The sequence below is a fragment of the Heptranchias perlo genome, chromosome 38, assembly GCF_035084215.1.
Source record: "Heptranchias perlo isolate sHepPer1 chromosome 38, sHepPer1.hap1, whole genome shotgun sequence".
NCBI classification, from domain to species: Eukaryota; Metazoa; Chordata; class Chondrichthyes; order Hexanchiformes; family Hexanchidae; genus Heptranchias; species Heptranchias perlo.
In genome coordinates, this window is record NC_090362.1 from 8,200,721 (window position 1) to 8,219,125 (window position 18,405).

The 18,405-nt window shown below is 45.8% G+C and overlaps 2 protein-coding genes across 2 annotated transcripts in view; both read left to right on the forward strand.

The window, feature by feature from the left end:
• The window catches only part of LOC137304707 (small ribosomal subunit protein eS17), a 135,231-nt gene that overhangs the window by 36,278 nt on the left and 80,548 nt on the right, over window positions 1-18,405 (forward strand). The gene's annotated exons all lie outside the window — the stretch shown is intronic.
• LOC137304576 (uncharacterized) overlaps window positions 1-18,405 on the forward strand; it is a 55,474-nt gene that overhangs the window by 21,808 nt on the left and 15,261 nt on the right. Inside the window, exons 12-19 of the mRNA XM_067973222.1 lie at window positions 577-672; window positions 1,684-1,852; window positions 2,790-3,430; window positions 8,518-8,614; window positions 10,236-10,355; window positions 13,590-13,718; window positions 15,833-15,965; window positions 17,771-17,876. Coding sequence (XP_067829323.1) covers window positions 577-672; window positions 1,684-1,852; window positions 2,790-3,430; window positions 8,518-8,614; window positions 10,236-10,355; window positions 13,590-13,718; window positions 15,833-15,965; window positions 17,771-17,876 — 1,491 coding nt within the window. The remainder of the gene's footprint in view (window positions 1-576; window positions 673-1,683; window positions 1,853-2,789; window positions 3,431-8,517; window positions 8,615-10,235; window positions 10,356-13,589; window positions 13,719-15,832; window positions 15,966-17,770; window positions 17,877-18,405) is intronic.

The window sequence follows — 18,405 nt, forward strand, 5'->3', positions numbered from 1 at the left end:
GTACAGTGGGGTTTGAACCCTAACCACTTCACTTAGAAGTGAGACTGCTGCAACTGAAATAGACTTGCCAACCCTCTCAGATCATTCTGGATCCTCCCATAATAAAAGATTAATCTCCCGGACAATCCTGCAGGCAAATCGGGAGAAAAATCACTGGCGACCTTTTCTTCTCCCGTTTCATTTCAGCCGGAGTCACAAACAACAGGGCCGCATCGCATCCAGGATGCATTGCCCCCCGTGGCATCAGTAAGACCACACCTTGGATAGAGTGGTTTCTGGAGAGCAGAGGATTATGGGTATTGTAATCGCCATTATTGACCGATCGACATGTCGGGAAACCAATGGGAGAAGCATGGGAGCGCGGTGGTTGGGGACAGGAGGTCATATGATGAAATCTCCCGGAATATGATACAATCAGAGTTGGCAATCCTAAACTGAACCAGGTTGACACATTTACTGAGTCTATTGTGTACTGTTTGTGTTTGCAAGGGGATGTGCGTTTAAAGCATTAGAATAAACCGATTGAAACACTTCACAAGAATATCTAGAGCATAATCCTTCGGTATACTCCCCCAGGGTCCAGATCCTGAGAATTGGAAGGAGCTGGATTGGTTCAGTGAGACGGACAGATACAGTGAGTGGCCTGATTCAGAAGGGAGCTCAGAGAATAAGGTACTGGGGTTTTTTTCTGTGTTAGCAGTTACACAGTAATTTACCATTTGCTGCACAGACTGTTAGACATTTCTTAAATCTGTTGTTTTTTTTAAGATTTGTACTTACCTGCGATTCTGCGAGCCGATGAGCTAAGAGCTACTCTTGTGATACTAGGTGTAGCGTAGCGTATTGTGAAGGGTGAAATTGAGAAGCTGAGCATTTTACATAGAATTACATCAAACGTACAGCACAGAAACAGGCCATTCGGCCCAAAGGTCCATGCCAGTGTTTATGTTCCACACGAGCCTCCTCCCTCCTTACTTCCTCTAACCCTATCAGTGTATCCTACTCCTTTCTCCCTCATGGGTTTATCCAGCTTCTCCTTAAATGCATCTCTGTTATTCGCCTCAACTACTCCTTGTGGTAGTGAGTTCCAGATTCTAACCACTCTCTGTGTAAAGGAGTTTCTCCTGAATTCTCTATTGGATTTATTAGTGACCATCTTATATTTATGTACATGGAGGGTTAATCATGTTTTGGTCATGTTGATTGAGGGATAAATATCTCTCCAGGACACCGGGAAAAACTCTTCCCTTTTTTAGATAGTCCCTTGAGTTCTTCTACGTCTACCTGATCAGATATACAGGGTTTAATGGTTTAATTGGCAACGCAGCAATCTCTGACTCTCAGTCCTCAGGATTACATTCTCACACTTTGCTGCATCATGCCTGCCTCTTGCTTCCTCTCATTATGAGCAAGCCAATGCTCTCCCAGCATTCACAGCGAAAGCCAAAAGCCAGTTGTTTCAATAGAGGGCTAAATCTTAAAAATTTCTGTCTCAATTTAGTGTGCAGCCAGCAGTTGCAGATAGTTCGGTGCAATGGATTTGTTCGAATGGCTTTCAGTCCTGCCCTCCAGCTGGTCTGACTGGTTCATGTTGATAACGTCCAGTCCCAGGGGCACGCTGACAAGCTGACTTGGGCTGAAATGTTACTTCAAAAATGACAGGTGGCACGTGTGTTACTGCAGGAAGACTCCCTGAACCTTGAAACGCAGCGAAACACAAGCAGGACCTTAACTCACAGGGAATCTGGCCGCTTGTCCAGAACTTCGGCTCGTGAAACTGAAGATATCGCCCGTGGGAAACTACAGCAGCTGGAAAGAGAGGACTTGAAGCTACTGGCAGGTGGAGTCACAGGTGAGCGTGTCGGGACTGTCCAGATGTTGTACAGGACGAGGCCAGATCAACACGTAACTGAACAAATCACAATTCTATTTCAAGAGTATTATCTCTTGGAGCTATTTCTATTCACTCTGTTGCTGTAAGAATCCTGTAACTCTCCCTGTTAACTGGGAGTATGAGTGCCTGTATCCCCCCCACTCTACGTCAGGGTGGTTTCAATGTGTTGATCCTCCGTCTGATTCCCGCCACTTTGAGTCTCCCGTTCCCACCTAATCAATCACATAGAATCTACAGCACAGAGATGGACCATTCGGCCCAACTCTGTATGTCGGTGTTTCTACCCCACACGAGCCTCTTCCCACTCTAATTACCTCCTCCCATCATGCCCCCGTATCACTCTATTCCCTTCTCTATGTACGTAAGCCTCCCCTTAAATGTGGCAATGTTATTTGCACTCCCTGTGGCAGTGAGTTCCACATTCTCACCACTCTCTGTAAATAAATTCCTCCTGTACTATTTATTTGATGTGTTAGTGACTGCCTTATATTCATGTCCCCTTGTTCTGGACTCACCCACAAGTGGAAATGGTCTCTCCTCTTCCATCCTATCGAACCCCTTCATAATTTGAAAGACCTCCATCAGGTCTCTTCTAAGTCTTATCTTTTCCAGAGAAAAGAGTCCCAGTCTGATCAATCTTTCCTGATAGTTACATCCTCTCAATTCTGGCAACATCCTTGTAAACCTTTTCTGCACTTTTTCCAATGCTTCAATATCCTTTTCCATAGTGTGGAGACCAGAGCTGTGCCGTCAAAGTTACATTGTATAACAGCTGATTTTGACTAATCTGATTTATCTGTTTCATAAAAATAAACTTACAGTAATTGGCATTTTGAAGTGTCAGTTTGTGATGTCAGGGATTCCAGAAATTAAACCGAAGCAATTGTTTCCACAGAAACACGGGGGAACAGTGGAGCACAGTTTGAGCCAGTGGATGAGAATGTGACCTCACAACTGGGGGATGCATCTGTGGACTCGGAGTTTGAACCAATGGCTGACGGTGTAGTCCCAGAGTGTAAACCAATGGCTGACTGTGTAGTCTCAGAGTGTAAACCAATGGCTGACTGTGTAGTCTCAGAGTGTAAACCAATGGCTGACCGTGTAGTCTCAGAGTGTAAACCAATGGCTGACCGTGTAGTCTCAGAGTGTAAACCAATGGCTGACTGTGTAGTCTCAGAGTGTAAACCAATGGCTGACTGTGTAGTCTCAGAGTGTAAACCAATGGCTGACCGTGTAGTCTCAGAGTGTAAACCAATGGCTGACTGTGTAGTCTCAGAGTGTAAACCAATGGCTGACCGTGTAGTCTCAGAGTGTAAACCAATGGCTGACTGTGTAGTCTCAGAGTGTAAACCAATGGCTGACCGTGTAGTCTCAGAGTGTAAACCAATGGCTGACCGTGTAGTCTCAGAGTGTAAACCAATGGCTGACCGTGTAGTCTCGGAGTCTGCAGAGAGCTCATCTTCTGGTCATGCACCCTGGCATGATATTTCTGGACTGGGAGTGACTGATGCTGATTTGTGCGACAAGAACACTCAGGTAACTCCTCACCTTCACTCAGGTAACTCCTCACCTTCACTCAGGTAACTCCTCACCTTCACTCAGGTAACTCCTCACCTTCACTCAGGTAACTCCTCACCATCACTTAGGTAACTCACCTTCACTCAGGTAACTCCTCACCTTCACTCAGGTAACTCCTCACCTTCACTCAGGTAACTCACCTTCACTCAGGTAACTCCTCTCCTTCACTCAGGTAACTCACCTTCACTCAGGTAACTCCTCACCTTCACTCAGGTAACTCCTCACCTTCACTCAGGTAACTCCTCACCATCACTTAGGTAACTCACCTTCACTCAGGTAACTCCTCACCTTCACTCAGGTAACTCCTCACCTTCACTCAGGTAACTCACCTTCACTCAGGTAACTCACCTTCACTCAGGTAACTCCTCACCATCACTTAGGTAACTCACCTTCACTCAGGTAACTCCTCACCTTCACTCAGGTAACTCCTCACCATCACTCAGGTAACTCCTCACCTTCACTCAGGTAACTCCTCACCTTCACTCAGGTAACTCACCTTCACTCAGGTAACTCCTCACCTTCACTCAGGTAACTCCTCACCATCACTCAGGTAACTCCTCACCTTCACTCAGGTAACTCACCTTCACTCAGGTAACTCCTCACCATCACTCAGGTAACTCACCTTCACTCAGGTAACTCCTCACCTTCACTCAGGTAACTCCTCACCATCACTTAGGTAACTCACCTTCACTCAGGTAACTCCTCACCTTCACTCAGGTAACTCCTCACCTTCACTCAGGTAACTCCTCACCATCACTTAGGTAACTCACCTTCACTCAGGTAACTCCTCACCTTCACTCAGGTAACTCCTCACCTTCACTCAGGTAACTCCTCGCCTTCACTCAGGTAACTCCTCGCCTTCACTCAGGTAACTCCTCACCTTCACTCAGGTAACTCCTCACCATCACTTAGGTAACTCACCTTCACTCAGGTAACTCCTCGCCTTCACTCAGGTAACTCCTCGCCTTCACTCAGGTAACTCCTCACCTTCACTCAGGTAACTCCTCACCATCACTTAGGTAACTCACCTTCACTCAGGTAACTCCTCACCTTCACTCAGGTAACTCCTCACCTTCACTCAGGTAACTCCTCACCATCACTTAGGTAACTCACCTTCACTCAGGTAACTCCTCACCTTCACTCAGGTAACTCCTCACCTTCACTCAGGTAACTCCTCACCATCACTCAGGTAACTCCTCACCTTCACTCAGGTAACTCCTCACCTTCACTCAGGTAACTCCTCACCTTCACTCAGGTAGCCCCTCCTTTTCATGTGTACATGATGTTTTTTGTCATTCTGTACATGTGGATTGACGATTGACCATTTGCAGTGGGATGTAGCTGAAAGTAACACATTTTCTACTCCTGACTCATCAAATGATTCACGGACATGGGAAGTTAGCTCATTCCAGCTGGAGTGTTTCTGGGTTTGCCAGACTTGGTCTTGTCCTCTGTAGGGTCGGGAGGGAGAGAGAAATTGGGCTGCTCTTGATAGCCATCAGTGACCTTTGTTGGCAGAACCCGTGTGTCGAGTTTTACTGTGATAACTCCCCACGGCTATAGTACGATAACCTCCCGACACCCAGGATGGAGACTCACACTGGAAGAATGCCTGAGGAATAGTGTCTGTGTGAGTCTGCACCCTCCGACAGGAAGGGGTGAAAAGGAGGAAAGCATAAAAAAAAGTGCATGATGTTCAAATCAAACTGGCTGCCTCGCTCATCACAAATAGACACAGGATTAATGAGCACGACAGCTTTTCATTGCCCAGTTTCTCGTTTTTTTTGCTCTGTGACCAATTCTCACATCATTCCAGTGAGACAGACTACTCTGCACTGCAGGATTCCAATCAGATCGCAGCTTTCGAAACAGGACTTGAAGGATTGAAGTGTAAGCACCCAGTGTGATGGGGACAATCTGAGGAGAATCTTAAAGGGATTAAAAGCCACATGGCATTGATAGATATCTCAGGGCATTGATAGATATCTCAGTTTATTGATAGATATCTCAGTTTATTGATAGATATCTCAGGGTATTGATGAATATCTCAGTTTATTGATAGATATCTCAGTTTATTGATGGATATCTCAGTTTATTGATAGATATCTCAGGGTATTGATGGATATCTCAGTTTATTGATAGATATCTCAGGTTATTGATAGATATCTCAGGATATTGATGGATATCTCAGTCTATTGATGGATATCTCAGGATATTGATAGATATCTCAGGTTATTGATAGATATCTCAGGTTATTGATGGATATCTCAGTCTATTGATGGATATCTCAGTCTATTGATGGATATCTCAGGATATTGATAGATATCTCAGGGTAATGATTGATATCTCAGTGTAATGATTGATATCTCAGTTTATTGGTAGATAGCTCAGTTTATTGATTGATATCTCAGTGTAATGATTGATATCTCAGTGTAATGATTGATATCTCAGTTTATTGATTGATATCTCAGTGTAATGATTGATATCTCAGTTTATTGGTAGATAGCTCAGTTTATTGATTGATATCTCAGTGTAATGATTGATATCTCAATGTAATGATTGATATCTCAGTTTATTGATAGATAGCTCAGTTTATTGATTGATATCTCAGTGTAATGATTGATATCTCAGGGTACTGATTGATATCTCAGTTTATTGATAGATAGCTCAGTTTATTGATTGATATCTCAGTGTAATGATTGATATCTCAGTTTATTGATGGATATCTCAGTGTAATGATTGATATCTCAGTGTAATGATTGATATCTCAGTTTATTGATGGATATCTCAGTGTAATGATTGATATCTCAGTGTAATGATTGATATCTCAGTTTATTGATTGATATCTCAGTTTATTGATTGATATCTCAGTTTATTGATGGATATCTCAGTGTAATGATTGATATCTCAGTGTAATGATTGATATCTCAGTTTATTGATGGATATCTCAGTGTATTGATTGATATCTCAGTGTAATGATTGATATCTCAGTTTATTGATGGATATCTCAGTGTAATGATTGATATCTCAGTTTATTGATAGATAGCTCAGTTTATTGATTGATATCTCAGTGTATTGATTGATATCTCAGTGTAATGATTGATATCTCAGTTTATTGATTGATATCTCAGTTTATTGATTGATATCTCAGTGTAATGATTGATATCTCAGTGTAATGATTGATATCTCAGTTTATTGATTGATATCTCAGTTTATTGATAGATAGCTCAGTTTATTGATTGATATCTCAGTTTATTGATTGATATCTCAGTTTATTGATTGATATCTCAGTGTAATGATTGATATCTCAGTGTATTGATTGATATCTCAGTTTATTGATTGATATCTCAGTTTATTGATTGATATCTCAGTGTAATGATTGATATCTCAGTTTATTGATTGATATCTCAGTGTATTGATTGATATCTCAGTGTAATGATTGATATCTCAGTTTATTGATGGATATCTCAGTGTAATGATTGATATCTCAGTTTATTGATTGATAGCTCAGTGTAATGATTGATATCTCAGTTTATTGATTGATAGCTCAGTGTAATGATTGATATCTCAGTGTATTGATTGATATCTCAGGGTCTAACTGGGAACTACATCACTCTGGTAGCTGACTACACTTTACAGGAGGTGATTTCGCAATGAGCTCCCAACGGAGAGCCACGTCTGAAGGGAGCACAGGACAGAGAGAGGGCGGCAACTCTGTAGCCCTGATTCTTTGACCCACACTCCTGTTAGGTGTGGCTCCCTGCTGGGAGCTCATGATCACAGACTCACCCCTTACAACCCGTGAGGCCATTTTAGAGTAAACTAAGACAAATGGTTTTGGTGAACATTTTATGTTTTTCTTTTTTCTGGAGGAGAGAGGCTTGACTTTTATTCAGGTCTCCCTGTGACAAAATGGAGGACTTTTTTCTGTAGTTTGTAGGTATTCTCAGTACGTTACATCACACACCTTTATAAACAAAGAGAGATAACACCCTCTGCCGCTGCATGCTGGGGAATTGGTCACGGTTCGAGAAGCCTGTCAAGTTGTTGATTCCCAAGAGACATGAGGGGCGATTTTCCTGGGTCTCGCCCAAGTGCAGTGGATAACCTGGGCTCAGCGAATATTAGAAAACCAGAAAATCAAAGCTTAGCTTTAAAGGAACCAGATTTCCTGATATATTTGCACCCAAGCCTTTCAAATCACCTGGGCTCAGAACCTGGAAAAACCGCCCCTCCCGTCTGAGGGACAACAATGACCTAAACACTAGAAACACGTCACGCCTATGACTGGGCAGTTAATGGACATCCCAATGTATTCAGAACCATCTTAGCTTGGATAGCTCCCCATATTCCCTCTCCCCAGCCATCCATCGAACTTGTACTTGCCTTAGTCTCATAGAGCGACTTCTCAATGGCATGAAGGAGGCACAAAGTGTAGGGTTAGGCCCCACTTCACAAGCAGGAGGATTAACTGATGGAAACTATATCTTGGCCTCCCTTGGAAACTTTCTACCAGACAGTTACAATGGGACATTGACGTGTGTGATGGAGGGGGCATTAAAGAAGGGGGGAGGGAATTTTTGAAAATATGGAATAAAAGTACAGATAAACATTTTGGGGGTCATTTTGATTTTGGGTGATAATGCAAAACAGGAGATATTGATTCAGCCTCCCGTTGGACATCTCTCCCATGATGACATATTCTGACGAAAGCAAAAAAAAGACAGACTTGCAATTACATAGTTCCTTTCACAACCTCAGGATGTCCCAAAGTGCTTTACAGCCAATGAAGTACAAAGTGTCGTCACTGTTGTAATGGAGGGAAACACGGCAGCCAATTTGCACGCAGCAAGCTCCCACAAACAGCAATGAGATAATGACCAGAGTGAGTCGATAATTGTCCATTTTACTATCACCCAAAGTCAAAATTGTCCCCCCCCCCCCCCACCTCAGTAATGTAAGGAATACAGGAAGGCTGGTCTGTCTGATGTTGAGTGATGCCAATGGACTCACTGCAGTTACCCGGCTCATTTTGTTTGCTGCAGTTTCCTGTAGGGGACGCTGGTGAGAGCCGGGAGGCAGGTAACGAACATGCACCAATTTCGGCTGAAGGACCCCAGCAAGGAAAGGGCTCTCATCCAGGTAGGTGGAATGATCAGACTGTGGTACTTTCTGATAAAGAAAGACTTGCATTAATATAACGCCTTTCACAGTTAGCATGCAGGTCCAGCAAGCAATTAGAAAGGCAAATGGCATGTTGGCCCTTTATTACAAGGAGGTTGGAGTACAAGAGTAAGGAAGTCTTACCGCAATTGTACAGGGCTTTGGTAAGACCACACCTGGAGTACCGTATAGAGTTTTGGTCTCCTTATCGAAGGAAGGATATACTTGCCTTAGAGGCGGTGCAACGAAGGTTCACTAGATTGATTCCTGGGATGAGAGGGTTGTCCTATGAGGAGAGATTGAGTAGAATGGGCCTATTCTCTCTGGAGTTTAAAAGAATGAGAGGTGATCTCATTGAAACATATAAGATTCTGAGGGAGCTTGACAGGGTAGATGCTGAGAGGTTGTTTCTCCTGGCTGGAGAGTCTAGAACTGGGGGCATAGTCTCAGGATAAGGGGTCGGCCATTCAAGACCGAGATGAGGAGGAATTTCTTCACTCAGAGGGTTGTGAATCTTTGGAATTCTATACCCCAGAGGGCTGTGGATGCTGAGTCGTTGAGTATATTCAAGGCTGAGATGGATAGATTTTTGGACTTTAGGGGAATCAAGGGATATGGGGATAGGGTGGGAAAGTGGAGTTGAGGTCAAAGATCAGCCATGATCTTATTGAATAGCGAAGCAGGCTCGAGGGGCCGAATGGCCTACTCCTGATCCTATTTCTTACGTTCTTACGTTCACAGCCTCAGGATGTTCTACAGCCAATGAAGTACTTTTGAAATCACTGTTGTAGTGTGGGAAACGTGGCAGCCAATTTGCGCACAGCAAGATCCCACAAGCAGCTATGAGATAATGACCATGACTGACACCTATTAATTCACATGTCACAGAAAATACTTCACCTTTGTTTCTTATGATGTTAGTATGTGCAAATCACACAACAAAGATGTTTTTATTCATTCTCAGGATGTGGGCATCGCTGGCAAGGCCAGCGTTTATTGCCCATCCCTAGTTGCCCCTGAGAAGGTGGTGGTGAGCCACCTTCTTGAACATTTAATACAACTGGGTAGCTCACTGGGCCACTTCAGAGGGCATTTAAGAGCCAGACAGGGTGAGGACGGCAGGTTTCCTTCCCTAAAGGCCATTGGTGAACCAGTTGGGTTTCTATAACAATCAAACTCACATTCAATTTATTAGTCCAGGCCTCTGGATTACTAGTCCAATAACATAACCACTATACTGCCGTACTATCTATGATTTTTACTGTTACATTGTGTGCCTGTAAGCAAATCAAAAAGTTTGCCTGACACTTTTAAATGGCGACAGTGCCTTTTGAACCCAGGCCAGTTTTATTCCCACTCCTTCTAATCCAAGGCACTGAGGTCATTTGTAGCTCCCCTACTGTTGCCCCGTCACAGACCTCGGATCGACTCCGACTCATTCCTGGGCACTGAATAAACCTGCCGACCCATCAGAACACCCCCGTTAATTGAGTCTAGTTATCGTGTGAACAGCTCTGGCACTCTAGGCTGGCAGGGCACCTGTTTATCTGGATTAGCCAGCAAGACCCACCACTCTTGACGTCTCCCATCCTCATCCCAGGTTCCTCTCACACCGAGGCTCGAGAGGCTCCCTCCAGCTCCGTCGTGATTGGATCCCTCAGGATTTATCAGACGGTGAACCAAGTCACAGAGAAACTGCGGAAAATACTTCTCCAGAAAGGTACTGTGCTAGAATCCTCTTCCTTGTTCTAAATCGGATAGCCCGGTCATCAGTTGCTTCCAAGCCTTTATTCACAGAGATCCACATCACCCACACCTCACCCTAGATTATCTCTCGTAGAAATGGATACGAGAGAGTTTTCAATTGATATGCACCACCTGAATACAATTAATACTAATTGATATAGATCACATGGATACAATTAATTGCTGTTTCTTCCAGACGTGTATGTCAAAATTTACACCAGTGGGTTTTTTTTTTAAATGAGTGAGTTTGTAGTTGGAGGAGGCTCCTGATTTCAACCAGGGGGAAGGCCCTGAGATTCAGCACAGAATCACCAGAATGATACTGGGGCTTAGAGGGTTAAATCATGAGGACAGGTTGCATAAAGGTGGCTTGTATTCCAATGAGTGTAGAAGATTGAGGGGTGATCTGATCGAGGTGTTTAAAAGGATTCGATAGGGTAGATAGAGAGAAACTATTTCCTCTGGTCGGGGAATCAAGAACAAGGGGACATAATCTTAAAATTAGAGCTCGGCCGTTCAGGAGTGAAATCAAGGGGGTTTTTTTTACACAGGGTAGTAGAAATCTGGACCTCTCTTCCCCCAGAAGGCTGTGGATGCTGGGGGACAACTGGAGCTTTCAAGACTGAGATCGATAGATTTTTGTTAGGTAAGGGTACCAAGGGAATATGGAGCTAAGGTGGGTAAATGGAGTGGAGGTGCAGATCAGTCATGATCAGATTGAATGGTGGAGGCTGAATGGCCTGCTCCTGTTCCTATGATCACGGGACGGTGCACAGCAGCCATACATGTCTCTCACCTGGTCCCCGTCTGTGTAGCTGGAACTCGTGACATGATTCAGAAAATGGCCACGTGCAAAGATTCAAATTTTCCGTTTCTCATCAGGCCGACCGTTCACGAACTCGAGCCGGATTACGCGGTGTGTCTCACGGTGACCCGGGTGTGTCTCGCCGTGACCCCGAGTGTGTCTCACGGTGACCCTGGTGTGTCTCGCCGTGACCCCGGGTGTGTCTCACGGTGACCCCGGGTGTGTCTCACGGTGACCCTGGGTGTGTCTCGCCGTGACCCCGGGTGTGTCTCGCCGTGACCCCGGGTGTGTCTCGCCGTGACCCCGGGTGTGTCTCACGGTGACCCGGGTGTGTCTCGCCGTGACCCCGAGTGTGTCTCGCCGTGACCCCGAGTGTGTCTCACGGTGACCCCGGGTGTGTCTCACGGTGACCCCGGGTGTGTCTCACGGTGACCCCGGTGTGTCTCACCATGACCCGGGGTGGGGGTGGGGGGTTGTTCACCGCGGCACCGGCCTGGCACTGGTGCTGAATTGAGGCCTCGCGGTGGGCAGGAGCCTAGCGGAGAGCAGGTGTTTGCTGCTGACCGAACCCACTAGTAAAAAGGATGAGGTCAGTGGGGACGGTTTCTAATTCCACGCAAAACCCGGAAGGCTGTTCCCAGACAGCCTGGCAGTTAGCAACAAATAATCTCTTAAATATAAATAATTCAGGACAAAAGAGAATCACACAGGGGGAGGGAAGGGATGGACGGGGTGAGTAATTAGTGGTAATGTACCATGAGCTCCCTCTGCCTTGCGCTGTGGTTCAAGTATTGGGGGAACGTAATGCAAATTCCATACAGCTGGAAGAAACAGCTAGCAGTAACTGAACGTTTGTTACATCGAAACTACAGCTCAGAAACAGGCCATTCGGCCCAACAGGTCCATGCTGGTGTTTATGCCCCACACGAGCCTCCTCCCTCCCTACTTCATCCAACCCCATCAGCATATCCTTCTATTCCTTTCTCCCTCATGTGTTTATCCGGCTTCCCCTTAAATGTTATTCGCCTCAACTACTCCTTGTGGGAGCGAGTTCCACATTCCAACCACTCTCTGGGTAAAGAAGTTTCTCCTGAATTCCCTATTGGATTTATTAGTGACGATCTTATATTGATGACCTCTAGTTTTGGTCTTCCCCCGGCAAGTGGAAACATTTTCTCTACGTCTACCCTATCAATATCTTAAAGACCTCTATCAAGTCACCGCTCAGCCCTCCCTTTTCTAGAGAAAAGAGCCCCAGCCTGTTCAGCCTTTCCTGATAAGTATAACCTCTCAGTTCTGGTACCCTGTGTCTGATCTATGGCCTGTGCTAAAGAATCCAGCGAAAGACAAACGCACTTCATTTCTGTTACAGCCGGTACTGACTGAGCTTCCATTGGCGGTGAGGAGGAGGCCGCAGGCAGCAAAGGTGAAATGGAGCCTTGGTACCATCTACAGCACCAGAGTACAGGCCCCCTCAGGCTGGGGACATTCGATCACTGTCTGCCTATAAACTGTTGAATGGGCAGAGCCTTGCGGTGTGCAGATTGGTAAATACAGGGTGTTAGAGTAGGGACGTCCATGACACCACACCGATCCACAGCATGGTGTGCCTGAATGATTCTCTGTGGAGCATGTGCGGCCCTGACTGCATAAAAGCGAATTAGCCACTTTTCAGTGCAATTTTGTTTGCGATGACTGTCTTCAGCTCCCCACCTGAACATGGGCTAGCTCGGAGTTGGCTGGGTTGGATTAAAGAGATACCGTGGAGGGAGTAGACTGATGTTTGCTGCACGAGCTCCACGTATCTCCAGTGTGTGGCAATGGTGGGGAACCCAGGACGAACACGTCCAATGTAGCACTTTATGAGGCTATTAAACACGGGTCGTGACAGTACTGCGCAGAGCCGCCACCAGATGGAGCTGGAGCCCCAATAATTATTAATAATAATAGTTATTTTCTAAAAAGGTGAAATAGACGGGGCCAATTTTAACTCCCTCCGCCCAGCGGAAATGGGGCGGTAGCTGGGTTAAAATCGAGGTGGTGAACTCGCCGCCCCTGTTCCCGCTCCGCCAGCATTTTAACTTGAGCCTGACCCCTAGGCCTGCCTCAATCAGGCCCTAGAGGTGAAAGGTCAGTGGCTTACCAGTTGGTCACTCAGTTCTTCAAATGCACTGCTCCTGATACTCACACACGCGTGCTTGTGAGTTAGTTACCTAACATATGTATGTTCTATGCAGTAAATCTTTCGATATAGCACTCCTCGCGTTTGCTCAGGAGAAGAGTGTTTCGGGTGTGGAGGGGCAGCACGTCTGGTACGAGGCCTGCTCGATTTTCTGTCCGCGGGGCTAGGCCTAACATTGCCTCAGAGTCTCCTGGTGAGTTGAGATGCTGATCTTGTTACAGAGATGCACGCCCTGGCCCGAGTGTTGGAGGCGCCCGATGTCTGTCAGAGCGAAGGCCTCCTGGAATCGCCAGAATGGCTGCCTGCCGTGACAAGGCGGTGTGACACTCTGCTAAACGGCGTTATCTCAGGTAAGGGGCGGGACCTGCTCAAGCGAAGCGTGTAAATAATTAAATAGTTCCATCGCTCGAGGCTTAACGTCTCAACCTTTTACACTGTTAACTCAACTAGAAGATGGAAACAAAGTAGGAACTATACCTGGCACCATTAGTAATGAATTAGCACCTTGACCAACACCATGAAAAACAGTTTAATTGGTCATTGATCACATTGCTGTTTGCGGGATCTTGCTGTGCGCAAATTGGCTGTCACGTTTCCTACATTGCAAGAGTGACTACATTTCAAAAAGCACTTCATTGGCTGTAAAGCGCTTTGGGATGTCCTGAGGTCGTGAAAGGCTCTATATAAATGCAAGTTCGTTTGTTTACCTTATTGTTTCTCCTATAGTCAACCTTGATGGTGGTGATCTGCACTCAGACTTGGCCCAACATCTAGATGCCTCAACGAATAAATGAACAAACTGCTTCAAAGGAAGAAAGAACTTGCATTTATATAGCGCCTGTCGCAACCTCAGGCTGTCCCAAAATGCCTTGCAGCCAATGAAGTACTTTTGAAGGTTGCTCACTGTTGTAATGTAGGGCCCGACTCTCTGACCAGACGCTCTGGGTAAGAGGCCGGAATCTCAGGGAGCGCTGGTTGAGAATCACGGGCCCCACAGCCTAACACTTCCCTCCCAGGGCTCCCTGTGAGCTCCACTCCTCGCCGGGAGCGTCCAGTCAGAGAACCAGCCCTGTAAAATTCAATTCAAAATTAAAGAAACAAGGGCTATGAACCATGGGCAGGGTTGCCAACTCTGGTTGGACGCATTCCTGGAGGTTTCATCACATGACCTCCTGCCTCCATGCTCCCGCCATTGGTCGCCTGACACGTCCATCATCGTGACACACCGCCTTCCCCCGGCCAATTGGAAAGCCAACAGACTCTTCGTTACCTGGTTGGAAGATTCTCGACTGCCAGTCAAACAGCCTTTTTCCCGTCATCTCCATTGTTTTTATAACTAATTAACAAAAGTGTTTAAAGAAAATGGGGGGAAGAAATCAGACGCACGTTATTTATGAATGGGTGTACAACTTCATCACACAGGGTGCGCAGAGGGACTCTTCCCCTGTGGGTGCACGTTCCATGTCACGAGTTCATTTATTTTTAATTGAATATTACTGGGCCGATTCCCGCTCCCGCTGAGGAGAAAAAAAAAATCACTTAAAAAAAGAAAGATAGATATAAAAAATAAATGAAGCATTGAGAGCTGAGGGGACTCGCAACGATATCCTGACCCAGTCTGGAGCCTGACTATGGACCATTGATTTCTGCGAGATTGTTCCCATGGTGATCTGAAAAAGCAGCAAGAAGGCAGCTATTATTACTACATTATAAATAATGTACCGCAGTATTAAAGCTGCTACCCCGTGTGAGTATTTTTAAAATTAATTCTCGGGACATGGACGTCGCTGGCGAGGCCGGCATTTATTGCCCATCCCTAATTGCCCTTGAGAAGGTGGTGGTGAGCCACCTTCTTGAACCGCTGCAGTCCGTGTGGTGACGGTTCTCCCACAGTGCTGTTAGGAAGGGAGTTCCAGGATTTTGACCCAGTGACGATGAAGGAACGGCCGATATATGTCCAAGAAGGGATGGTGTGTGACTTGGAGGGGAACGTGCAGGTGGTGTTGTTCCCATGCACCTGCTGCCCTTGTCCTTCTAGGTGGTAGAGGTCGCGGGTTTGGGAGGTGCTGCCGAAGAAGCCTTGGCGAGTTTCTGCAGTGCATCCTGTGGATGGTACACGCTGCAGCCACAGTGCGCCGGTGGTGGAGGGAGTGAATGTTTAAGCTGGTGGACGGGGTGCCAATCAAGGGACAGTATTAATCCTGTTAAGGATTATGGGAAAAAATTTGCAGGGCTACGTGGAAAGGGCAGGCGAGTGGGACTAGCTGGATTGCTCTTGCAGAGAGCCAGCACGGGCTTGACGGGCCCAATGGCCTCCCTCTGTGCTGCAACCATTCTATGATTCTAATCTAGGCAGTAGTGATGGTGTTGCTGTACGCCAGTAATATTACTGCATGCTGATAGTAATAACATCAATGGTGATGTTGCCTTGTATTATAAAAACACTGTTGCTGTTCATGTGAAGTTTTCGGTGCCTTACTGGGAGTCGATACCAGTGCAGATGTGCTGGTCTACGAAGCAGATGTGATGTCGTTAGCGAGCGGAGCCTCTGATGAAGCAGCAACGGGCGTGAGACGACCCACCAAACTCTCAGCCACGTAAGTACTGAGCACAGCACTTACTCACACTGAAGGGCTGTACTTGCCTTTCTTTTTTTGAGAAGAATCATTTAGATTACCCCCTTTTGTTAACCCCTTGCGTTGCTGTGCTGATCAGTGCTGCCCTCGATCAGATGGGAAGACCACTCTTTGCTCCCGAAGACCCGTATCCTGGTCACTCTACCTCAGCCAATAGGAAGCATGCCTTGCGACCTGGAGTAAGTCTCCCTGCTGAGTTTTCTTCGTAATCTGAGGACTAACGACTGGAAATAACGTTTGTGATAGAATAAAGAGATGCAAATGATATTAAAAAAATTAAACCTACCTGTGGATCAGTGGGTAGCTCTCTCACCTCTGGGTCAGAAGGTCGTGGGTTCAAGTCCCACTCCGGAGACTTCAGCACAAAATCTAGGCCGACACTTCACTGCAATACCGAGGGAGTGCTGCACTGTCGGAGGTGCCGTCTTTCGGATGAGATGTTAAACCGAGGCCTTGTCTACCCTTTCAGCTGGACGTGAAAGATTCCATGGCACTATTCAAAGAAGAGCAGGGGAGTTCTCCCTGGTGTCCTGGCCAATGTTTACCCCTCAACCAACATGATTTAAAAAAAAATAGATTATCTGGTCATTATCACATTGCTGTTTGTGGGATCTTGCTGTGCACAAATTGGCTATTACATTATAACAGTGACAACACTTCAAAAGTATTTAATTGGCTGTAAAGTGCTTTGGGACGTCCTGAGGTCGTGAAATGGCGCTATATAAATGCAAGTCTTTCTTTTATATAACAGAACTTTCTGTGTTAGAGATACCACTGACAATGTCCCCCCATTGACGCCTGTGTCTGTCAGGAACCTTAGCCCTAATTTCATGCAGCTTCCGGAACTTATCAATGTCAGCTGAAGAGACTCAATAAGGTAACATGCTACAGCTCCCAGCATGCATCGGTGCCTGTAATTTGCACAATTGTTTCCTGATTAATAGTAAGTGTGGCCATTCACAGAGTGTGCCAGGACTTGCTGTTTGTTAACTGTGCCCCCTTCCTCTCCTGTGGATAGATGGAAATGCTATTTATTTTCAAGGAAACAATCAAAAATCACTTAATTCAATGTCTCTAGGAGTTTTTCTACAAACTTCTTCTCACCTTCATTCAGTGGCGATGGGCACTTCATTCTCAATTCTATACCTTAGTAATTCCATCCTCAGTAACAGTATAACCTCTGGACTCGAGCAATGCCGCAGTATATCAGCTGGCGTTATGAATAATTCATCCCCCCATCCCGCAGTATAATTGTGCAATTCTCTCAATTCTAAGTCCCCTGTCCCGTGCCTCTAATTCTGCTGTAGTCTGTTTATAAAGCACCTTGCACCTTGTCATACCCTCAAGACATCCAAAACACATTTCAGCCAATTAACTGCTTTTGAAGCACAATCACTGTTGTTATGGAGGCAAACACAACAACCAATTTGCGCACAGCAAGCTCCCACAAAGAACAATGAGATAAACGACCAGTTAATCTGTTTTAGTGATGTTAGTTGAGGGATGGGACATCGGGGAGAACTCTCTACTCTTCTTCAAATAGTGTCATGGGATGTTTTACCTTCACGTGAGTTGGCAAACTGGGCCTCGGTTTGACGTTTCAACCAGAAGACAAACCAAAAGGCACTTACTCCTCCTGGCTTACTGCTCAATTCCAGCTGTTATAATCCACTGCTCCACCCCTCAATTCTAAATATTAAAATTCATGACCCTGCCCCTTCAGTTGTCTCACTTCTAACGACTGTGTTGTGCACTGTGCCACACAGGCCCCATCAAGGACAGAAGCGCCAACAGCAGGATACAGATCGGGGGATTGACAGGAAACTAATTCTGAGCAGGGAACAGGAAGAAGATCGATTACAGAGACTGACGGTAAAGTCACATTAACAGATCGAATTCTAATCAGCAAACCGAGAAAACGGATTGATTTATTCACTGGGCAGACAGTGGTTTGCGACAGTGTGCAGTTATTCCATCAGATACAAATTTTTGGACCACGGGATATTAAAGTTGCCGTCGGGGAGCAGTGTGGCTCACTGGATTAGCGCAGTGCACTTTGACCTCTGGGGTCGGGTTTTGGCCAAGCTCAGACTGATTGGATCTGCTGGCTTTAATAGTCCGACTTGAAATTTCAGGGCAGTGAGTTAGGAAAAAGAGCGGGAGAGCGTGGGATAGATTTGGACTTTGTGCGATGATGTAAAACGGGTGATAACGAGTCGGCAGCCTGTTTTACGTCTCTGACATCAACGGGGAGAGGTGTAAGACAGGCTATCACCCGCTTTACACTATCGCACACAGTCAAAGTCTGTCCCACTGTTTACAAAATACCCCGGAGGCTGGAAATCTGAAATAAAAACTGAAAATGCTGGAAACTCTCAGCGGGTCAGACACCAACTGTAGA